The sequence below is a fragment of the Phascolarctos cinereus genome, unplaced genomic scaffold (genome assembly GCF_003287225.1).
Source record: "Phascolarctos cinereus isolate Bilbo 61053 unplaced genomic scaffold, phaCin_HiC Scaffold_726;HRSCAF=1367, whole genome shotgun sequence".
Lineage (NCBI taxonomy): Eukaryota > Metazoa > Chordata > Mammalia > Diprotodontia > Phascolarctidae > Phascolarctos > Phascolarctos cinereus.
In genome coordinates, this window is record NW_027556098.1 from 352,390,722 (window position 1) to 352,401,595 (window position 10,874).

Here is a 10,874-nt window from a genome sequence, read left to right on the forward strand (position 1 = left end):
TCAGTTCCAGATATAGTATTTTAGGAAGAGTATGCCATAGTAGATAGAGAGCCAGTCTTAGAAGATTAGGGTTCAAGTCCAGCCTCTGACCCTATGTGACCTTGGGCAAGTCCTTTATCTTCTCAGTGCTCTAGGACTAAGCAACTCTCTGAGACACTAAGCTACAGATACGTCAGCCTGCCTTAGTGGAGGAAGTTTCTTTATTCAAATAAAAGCAATGAGAATCATAGGAAACGGAAAAAGTTTAATAGCGATATTGAAGTTTTTGTAGATCTACTATATGAATCAAAGATTAAATTGTTTATATTGGTTCTGTTTGGCCCCAGAGAAGCAGGAAAAAAAGGATGGAAGTTACAGAGGCAAATTAGGTTCTATGTCAAGAGAAACACCCTAATACTCAGAGCTGTTTCAACATAGAACAGACTGCTTTAGGAGGTCGTGATGGAGGTCTTTGAGTATGAGCTGGATTCTCACTTATCAGGGGGGTTGGAGTTGGGATTCTTGTTCAGGTAAGAGCTAAATGACCTGTAAGATTCTGTTTTTCTTTCTTTGTGTCAGTGAGACAACAGACAGAGACAACAGTAGCAAGTCAGTTCATACACTGGTACCACTGATCTGTTAAATGAACCAGAAGAGACCTTCTGGCATGTTGGGAGCATCCCCAGTAGAGGATTTATTAAAAGGTATTCACAAGCAGTAAAAAGCTAGAAGGGTTACAAAGGAATCAACACTAATGCTGCTGGGATCAGAGCAAACACCACGTTTATTGGGCTCACATATTTGAAGGTTATGCAGCTCCCAGTGTCCTCAGTGTCTGATAAACAGGATATGAAGCAGCTGGTTATGTAGCAGGCTTATTATACCCAAGAAGAGAGCCCAAAATATCAGGCATGGATGGGAAAAGGGGGAGGGCTTATAGTAGATTTCAGTTACTGGGGAGAATATATGGGTTCAGTGAGAACAAAAAAATAGGAATAAGGCATGGGGACCTGGTTTTGGGAAGAACATGTTTGGGGAAGAGCAGTGGATCGAGTGCCAAACCTGGAGTCAAAAAGACTCATCTTCATGAGTTCAAATCTGGCCTCAGATATTTACTAGCTGTTTGACCCTGTACAAGTCACTTAACCCTGTTTGCCTCAGTTTTCTCATCTGTAAAATGAGCTGGAGAAATAAATGGCAAACCACTCCAGTTTCTTTGGCAAGAAAACCCCAAATGGGGTCAGGAAGAGTTGGACATAACTGAGAAACGATTCAACAAACATTTAGGAAACAGCATCAACATGATGCTTTGTCCTAAGCTTAGCAAGCTTTGTATGATTGTTGCCTCAGGGCGTTCAGGAGCTCAGCAATATGGGGTCAGTCTTCCTCAGGCCTGACAGCCAAGCCTACAAAGGTATGGACAAGAATCATTCAGAATAAGTGGACATTGGGGGACGGGAGGCAGCTGCAGCACACACAGATGCAGTGGAAGCAGTGTGGCCAACCCAAGAGGCTGTAGCAGAAGTGGCAGTGGAAGCCATGTCTCCAGCCCATAACTTGGGAGAAGTTCAAGAGCCAATCTATTTGAAGGCCTCTAAAGGGATTGCTTCACCAACATGGACACCAAGTTAGCTTGCCAAAACCTAAGATAGAAAGTAAAGAACTTTGTGCCATCACAGGTGTGGAACCCAAACCAATTTTGAAATGGGTTGAGACAAATGTGCTTCAGTAAGGAGTGCTAGAACTTTCAGTGGACAGAATTAGTTCACAGATGGTGGATCCAATTCTAAATCACATGTTTACATCATAGAGCATCCAATTTATGAATTCCTGCCCATGTCAAAGATAGAAGGTCCTATGCCAATCTCCCTTCCAGATCCTGAAAGTCTTGGTCTTCCTAATCCTCCTCAGTATTTTTTAATACCTGTGATGACAGCTGCTAAAAATTCCCCATAATTGACAGTGAAAAGGCATAATCCTCTTGACAAAGCTGCAGCCTCATAATTAACATCTTCAAAAATCTGAAAACCTCCAGATTTCATCCCTTAGTTAAAATAATATAACACACTAGGAGGGGAGAACTGCCTTTTGCCAATAGAGTGATAGTCATGGGACCTTTAGAATATTGTGAGAAAACCTATGAATTAATGAGCATGTCAAACAAACTCTCGTAGACTCAACTGAGAATGTCTGCCTTTTCTGTAAGTTTTAAATTTTATGATGGGATGGAATTAAAATATTCTTTTCAGTTTTCTCATTCAGTTGTTCAAATATGAAAAAGAAAGAAGTAAAAGGTTATAATATTATCAGGGGAAAAACTGCCCACAAGGATGAAATATTGGATGCACAAAAGAAAAGATAGATAGAGGACAGATAAATAACTAAATGACAGAGCAGTGATTAAGTGGTATTATGTGCCAATCAAGTACTGAGGATCTAAATACAAGAAAGCAATATAGTCCCTGCCTTCAATGAGTTTACATTATAATTGAGGAAGACAACCAAAGGGAAGCTGGAAACGGGGGTAGCAACAAGTGACAGAGAGATCTGGTTCCAGGAAAGATAAGACAAAAGCTAATTGATCAGATCCCAGTGTTCCAAGGAAAGAGTTTAAAGTTATTTGGGGCAGGGATGTTGAGCATGATGGCCAGAGTTAAGGCAGCATGCTATACAAGTGGTGGCTGGGAATGACATGTGTCAACAGAATTTTGAATACAGTCCAGATTGGACTGGTCTCTGACCTGGGAATGGCTGGAGCCAGCGGCAGGGGCGGCAGGAATCAAGCAGTAGTTTACTTAGTTTCAGAGTGAGGAAAACATTTGTAAGTGGAAATCCTCCTGAGCAAGAGGGCTTACCATGTTGGGGGACAGGCAGTGCTTATATACATACTGGGATAGAGTATGACATAATCATTTTGGGGTCTTGAGTTATAGTTCTCATGGGTCCTTTGGAAACAGTATTGTCCCAAGTTGTGGGGGTCATGATTACACAGACCCAGAGTTCTGTGATGGGAACGGGAGTACAGTACAAGGAACGGGGAGTGTGAGCATGTCAGAGTCATGTGGATGTTGACTCTCAGGGCCCTGGGAAATAGGGGGAATGAACACCTGGTGCAATACATTTTGCCAAAGGGCGAAATCATCCAGAGCATAAAGGATTGTTGTTGTGCCAAGCACAGGGCACAGCCTCCTTGCTGGGCCTTAACTCTGGGAAATGGTATTTCCAAAACATTTTGACACATGGATAGCAAACAGTATCCTTGCCATTCTTCTTAGGTATAAGCTCAAGACTTTTACAGGTGTCTGACAAAATTATCCTTCTCAGGAAAGCCAAGGATCTGACTCACTTGGAAATATGAGAATCATAGGATCACGAAACCTGAGAGTTAAAAGGGAGTTCAGTGGCCATGTAGTCCAACCCATATATGAAAAAGAACCCCTACTATAACATACCCATGGCCATCCAGCCTCTGCTGGAAGACCTCCAAAGAAGGGAAACCCACCATCACTCAAGGACAGTCATTCCACTTTCGGACAGCTCTAATTGGTCAGAAAATTTTCCTTACACCAAAAGCCTCAATGAGCCTCTTCCAAGTAGCTTCCATGCATTGTTCCTGGCTCTGCCTTCTGCAACCAAACTGAAGAAATCTAATCTTTCCTTCACTTGAGAGCTAGCATGTCCCCCTTATATCTTCTCTTCTTTAGGCTAAGCATCTATATTTCCTTCAACAAATTCCTTCAAAGATAATTGTGGACAATGAACAAGTTCATATTCTTTACTCTGTGTACCATGCAAGTCAGCCTATGTCAGGCACATCACTTTTTGTATCATTATTTAAAATGCTCAATGGCATGTTTTTTTTTTCGAGGAAAGCATTATGTAAACCTTAAAGTGCTGTATAAATGGGAGCTATTATTATTTCTTATGGAGAGAGGGACAGTGATGAGATGTCATTGGCTAGCGCTGAAAGATCATCCCTGAGCAAACAGGTTCAGCTAAATTGATGCTAAGGGGGAAAGTCCATTTCTTTATCAGTCAACTCAACAAGCATTTATTAATTAACTACTAAGTGCCAGGCACTGTGCCAAACTCTAGGGATACAAAGAAAAGCAAAAGGTGGTCTGCTTAAAGAGCTCACAGTCTAAGGGGAGATACAATACACAAAAACCAGACAAGGTATGTACAGCATAAATTGGAGACGGTCAATAGCAGTAAGGCACTAGCTGTAAGGGAATCAGAAATGGGATTCTTGTAGAAGTGGGATTTTAATTAGGGTTTGAAGGAAATTAGAAGAAGATGATGAGAGAATTACAGGCATGTGGGTCAGTCAGTGAAACTGCTTGGTATTAGGAGATGGAGTTTCTTGTTCAAAAACAGCAAAGAGGATAGGAGGGGGCAGAGATAAGATATGTTATGGAGGGAAAAAAATAACAGGATTCGGCAATATTTTTAACATGGTGGGGGTGAGAGTGAGGAGTACAGATTGGCACTTAGTTTGCAAGCCTGAGCTACTTAGAAGATGGTGGTGCCCTTGACAACAGTGGTCAGAGAGTTTCTTGGAACAGATGTGTTTTACACTGTACCATGAGGAAGGGGAGTGGGTGCCATGTTTAGCTAACTCATCTCTCTATATGTGACTACAAAATCTGTTATCTACAAACCTGATCTTTATTCTGAGTGTCAGATCATCATCCTTGAAAATGGCTACATGATATCTATACTTCGAATTCCCACAAGGACATCAAAGTCAACATGTCCAAATTTGAGTTTATTGTCTTTCCCCCCAACCCAGCTTTTTCTTCTGATTCTTTCATCTTATGTCAGCACTGCCACCCTTTCCCTATGTTGCAATCTATTCTAAAACTTTGTTACCTTTGACACTCCCCTCTCCCTTCCCTCTCATTTTCAATAAATCCTATTGATTCTACCCCTGTAACAATACTTCCATCTGTAGCCTCTTCCTGACCCAAAGCCTTCACTCTAATAAGTATCCTCAATCCCACCTACCTAGTCTATTGCAATAATATACTCTGGGTTCTTCCTGCTTAGTCTCTCCCATCTCCAGCAAAACTTCTACACTGTTGCTGGACTAGCCTCTGTTATACATAGCTATAAGCATAATATCCGTCTACTCAGAAATTCCAAGTGACTTCCGGTTGCCTTCAAAATAAAGTTTATATGGCTCTAACTGCATTATAGGCATTGTAAAATCTGAAACCACCTACTCTTCTAACTTAATGTCACTGTCCTTCATATACTCTAGGTATATCAAGTAAGTCTTGACTATTCAGCCTCCGTGCTTTTTGCTTACAATGTCTTCTTTCCCAATCAATTTCTCCATCTTTTAACACCCAGCTTAGATTGCACTTCTTTTTTACACCCTCATGCATTAATAATTCTACACTTCTATTAATAAAGACATATTCTCCTTGGACCTCACATGGAATATATTTTGTCTGTGCCTCTTTTATGTGCTTTTCATATCTTTTTGTTGGTTTTATAGACATTGAATATTCATCACATTCCCTTACTATACACTAAATACTATACAGAAGAGAGTATGTTTTGGCCATGAGAACGGTGGGTGGGGGTAGACCTAGAGAAAGAGACAGACAGTGAGATAGAGACAGAGACAGAGAGATAGTGTCCTCAATCTCACTCAAGGCAAGCTGGAAATCAGGAATATATTGCAAAGAGGGGAGGGAAATGGCCTTCTTCTACATGTCTGCCTTTCAAGTCCTTTCTCTTTCTCTCCATTATTATTCCCAAAGGGGGTATGGAACCACATGTCTGGTTCAAAGTCCAAAAGAGAAAAAGGTCTCTATTCTCCCAAGCTCTCACAGCAATGCTTTCTGTTCACACAGGGAAACACAATTGTGTCAGTATCCTTTCCACCAGGGAGAAGAGTCTTAAGAAAATGCAATGGGATTCAACCCCAAATTACAATGCTAACTCATATCTTCTTTAAAACCTAGCAAAGCACCTAGAACTCATTAAACATTTAATGGAAAATTTTTAATTGAATTCAAATGATTTCCCTATGAGCCAATTGCTCTGTTTTCTCTGTCTTTTTTATTTGATAATGTGGAGATTGTTATACTCACCAATCTGTATTGTGATAATCTGACAAAATGAGAGAAAGGTTTTGTATTTCAGGACTTAATTGAGAAGTCAGCTATTTATCAACAATGTTTTAGGATGTTCAAAAAGTTCCAGAGATCATAACTGATTCTAAAGGTGAATCATTTTGGCCATTCGATTCCTAATTTCCTTGGTCTTTACTCCATAGACAATGGGGTTGAGAAGAGGTGGGACTAACAGATAAAGGTTAGAGAGAAGGATGTGGACATAGGGGGGATGTGGAACCCAAACCTATGAGTGAAAAAAGAGAAGAAAGCAAGGAGATAGAATTCAAGAAAAACAAAGATGTGAGCAATGGAAGTGTTGAAGGCTTTGAGCCGAGCCTCTTTCTGGGGCAGGCGGAACACGGCAATGAAGATCAGAATGTAGGACAGAGTAATGAAGATGATGTCAAAGCCTAGGATGGTAAAGGCCACAAACAAACCACAGGCCTTGTTGACCCGGATGTCATCAGCAGCTAGCTTCACAATGGCCATGTGCTCACAATAGGTGTGGGAGATGACTGTGGTTCGGTAGTGTTTCAGGCGGCATTTGATAAGCACAAGGCATGGGGCCACCAGGAGAGCAGCCCTTAATGTCACCACAACCCCAATCTGGGTGAGGAGTTGTGGGGTGAAAATAGTAGTGTGCCTCAGGGGCTCACAGATGGCCACATATCTGTCCAGGGCCATGGCCAATAAGATGCCTGACTCTATGCACTGGAATGTGTGAATGAGCCACATCTGCAGCAGACAGGCCTCAAAGTGGATCTCCTTCAGATTAAACCAGAAGATGCCCAGCATCTTGGGCAGGATGCAAGTGCTGAGGGCAATGTCAGTGATCCCCAGCATGGCCAGGAGGAGGTACATGGGCTTGTGGAGGCTGCTCTCAGATCGGATGATGAACAGGAGCAGGTAATTTCCAACCATGGCAATAACATACATGGCACAGAATGGAATTCCAATCCAGCACTGCACAGCTTCCAGGCCAGGTATCCCAATCAGTGAAAGTAGGGATGGCATGAAGATTGTGCCATTAGCCATTAGGAGGCTAAAGTATTTCAAAAAGGCTTCTGGGGTTGGGGGGTGCTATTGCCTGTGTTAATCTTTCCTCTTCTGATTTGTTGACTTGGAAACCAGAATTGTGTATATTCATATAATTACAAATACATCACATCATTAAATCAGTCACAGAGTTATATCTAGCTAGAGGACATTTAGCACTATCTATATGTAAACAGTATTCCTCTACAGTATTCCCAACAAGTGATTATCCATCCTCTGTTTAAAGACCTCCAGTGAAGACACGCCCTCTATCTCCCAAAGTAGCCCATTCTACTTCTTCAGATGTTAGGATCTGAATCTGAATCTTTGAAATCTCCATCCATGTTCCTGATTCTGCTGCTTTTGTCTATAGGCATGAGGTATTCATTTGTGCAGAACCTATAAAAAAGAGACAACAGACTAAATTAACCATTTCTTCTTTTTTCCATTCTCTAATCAGTTAAGAGACTACAGTTATGCTTGCCATATCATGACTTTTCCTATCATGATTTTGATATATCGTGGATCAGTATAAGAAATTAAATGGGAATTTTGAGGGGAGTTTTGTGGAAGCTGCAGACAACATGTAAAGGCCAGCAGACAATACAGAAATATTTTTATTTAACATTGATCTACATATAGCCTATAACCAAATACTTAACCCAAATTTTACAATAAGGTATTGTAAACACCTCATAAAAGAAAAAAAAATCAGACTTCTCTGGTACAGAAGGAGGACCAAAAATTTTATAAGGATTTTCAGATCACAGGGGTCCTGCGCCCCAACCCCTTTGAGTCACAAGAGTAGACTTTGGTACTTGGGGAACAAAGTCAACTGTGGCCTAACCAACCAGCCCCTGAGCTGGCTGCCTCTCTGACCAAGAGATGGCAAGAGTAGGATCAATAGTGGCATATAGAGAATATCTGGATCCTGATTTCCTGTGCTCTGAGCTCCTGGAACCCACTCAGGAGAAGCAGTGACAGAGGCATATAGAAATAGCATGTGCTCTCAACCATTTAGCTACAGAGAAGTAGAAATACACCACCAAATAGCTGGAGTTACTGAACCCCAGCCTTCTAGAGAGAGGAGAGGGATTTCTGTACAGGACCAGCCTCTAAATTATCTCACTGGCAATCCTATGTTTGAGAGGTGCAAATTCTGGTTATCTGCAGAGGGAAGAGAAGGTATTGGACAGTACAGACTCTTGAAGGGATGACTATTGAGTGTGTAACTAATGGTGTGTTGGAGCCAGTTCTAACTGAATTGTGAAATCAATTGTTAAATTTTCAGCATGCGAGTTAATTGCCAAGAATATTTCCCTTCAGGAAGGCTCTAATTGTTAGAGTGGTCCCATAATGCTGGAGGCCTATATAGGTTCCTGGAGTAAGCAGAGTCTTCACCATAAGTTAGAGAAGCTGCCTACTTAGCAAACTTAAGTATGTTTGCTGACCATTCTGTACAAAAGGGTGGAGTCATGAGTCTGCAGTATTTTATGTTCCTTAAGGGAGGTAAAGTGGGAATATGAGACTTAGTTTAGAGGTAGGAGCATTGTATTTATTGTTTATAGGCTACTATGAGTCCCCCATGTGTTTTCTGCATTAAGTGGGGGAGGGGTGCTGTGCTGTACTAGATATACACTATTACCATGGATGCATGTTGAGAGCCAGAGACCTATGTATCCACAGCTGAGGAGTTCCAGCTAAATGTGAATTGTATGCTGAGAATTCCCAGAGGCAATTCTCTATGTTGGAGGAAATGAGTCAAAGACATGATTTGGGGAAGGGTAGGTTACCTGGAATCCTACACTCTGGATTATGCAGATGAGGTTCAGTCTAGGAGAAAGTCACCCAAATCACATATATTTGGCTTATATTTTTTTTCTTCCCCCAAGTGGATATGTAAGAAACTCATCAACCAGGCTCTGCTCTTGGCTTATTGCTAATCTAACATTTTTTATCAATAACTGGATAAATGCATAGATGACAGGTTTCGCTAAAAAGATATATCAGAAGCAGAATTTTTTTAAACAAAGATCTTAACGGGCTATAATGTTGTACCAAGCCTACTAAGATGAAATTTTAATGGAAAAATGAAAAAAAAAATGTTTACTTAAAAGTCAAGTTTAGAAGTATAGGATGGCAGTGATGTGGCTAGATAGTAGACCCTTTGAAAAATAATTGGAGGTTGTAGTGGATTGTAATCTATTAGTGTCCCAATTTCATGGATGAGGAAACTGAGGCTGAAAGAGGAAGATTAAATGACCTCCCCAGGATCATACAGCTAGGAAATGTCTAAGGTAGGATTCCAACTTAGACCTCCCTGATTTTAAGTCCAACACTATGAACACTGTGCCACCTAGATGTCTTAGTCAAGACACTAAGAGGATAAAGCAATGAACCAGCAGCCAACAGCGTATCCATTTCTACAGCAGTCACTTGCATCTGAGGGTTATTCTTGGCAGTAGCCAGAAATGATGACATGGGGGTGGAGTGGAGTTGAAATGGAAAGTACAGAATATTTCCTGTACCAAACCCTTTGACTTAAGGTTGGTATAACATACAGATTTAACATAGCCTTTGTCCATTGAGGTCTGAGATAGTATAGGCAAAGAGTTTATCACTCAAAATTGCTGACTTATGGGCTCATCACTTGAAAAAGGCCCTGGGAGAAAGAAATGAAGAGCAAGGCTATGTGTGGCTTTAAAAACCTGTGTTAAAGAAGAGGTCTCTTTGAATGGAAAAAAGGATGCCTTTTTCTCTGAGGATATTCAGAGAAGAGTGGAAATCTACTGTCTCTGCTGTGAGACCACAATGCATGTAGCTGTTGTTTCCTTTACTCATTATGAGCACAAATGGCATTGTGGCACAATGGATATGGCATTGAACTTGGAATCAGGACCAGAACTGGGATCATATCCCGCTTCATACATTAGCCTACTCTGCAACTGTTGAGCAAGTAGTCATTTGACCTTTCTCAGCTTCACTTTGCTTATCTGTAAAGTAAATGGGCTGTGTTCAATGGTCTTTTAAGTTCCTTTCCAGACCTAAAATGTTATTATACAAGGAAAAAACTTGAAGTCCTAAATTTCCTGTTAGGTCCTTATAAATTTGCCTTGCTATTTATTTCTGAACAAGCTCCTCCGTCATGCATCACTACCATATCCTCTTCTCATACTCCATCCAAGCAAGATACCTGATTAAGCAACATACCAGTTTCAAGTGGTTTCCTTACGAGCCTCAAGTGGTGACCTCACCAAGCAAAACATGGCCACTGATTATGAAAACACTAGAGCAAAAGGGATGAAAGCAACAGGATAATTTATTCTCCTCTTTACAAGTCCCAAGGGGTCAAGTTTGGCATGAGGGAGCATAGAATCCTAGGAGTCTCTCACAAGGGAGGATCAATTTAAATTTAGGTCTGTCTCTCAACCTCTATCTCCATCTGTCTTACTTTCACTATGTGTTTCTTCATCTCTATTTGTCTCTCTGTGTGTATGTCTCTCCATCCTTGTTACATTATTTGTTCGCGTACATCCCCATAAATAAGGGGTGTCTTTTGGAAGGCATCAATTTTTCATTGTCATAGCATCAGGAATTTGGGGGGTAATCTGCATTTCAGGTTGAAGGCTGATATTTTGTGGATGATAGGAATACTGTTTTGCATTTACTTAGTTTTCCCTTGAGAGGAAAAAAGAATTAGTGGCTGGCTAAGTATTATGAAGTAATATTAGT

At 40.9% G+C, this 10,874-nt stretch overlaps 1 protein-coding gene across 1 annotated transcript; it reads right to left on the bottom strand.

Annotated features, from left to right (window-relative positions):
- Positions 1-6,060: 6,060 nt before the first annotated feature.
- Positions 6,061-7,329, bottom strand: LOC110200592 (olfactory receptor 52A5-like). Its single transcript, XM_020975960.2, is given in 2 exon segments — positions 6,061-6,335; positions 6,338-7,329. Coding segments are annotated over 2 exon segments (930 nt in total). The 5' UTR covers positions 7,143-7,329; the 3' UTR covers positions 6,061-6,210.
- Between the last annotated feature and the right edge of the window lie 3,545 nt (positions 7,330-10,874).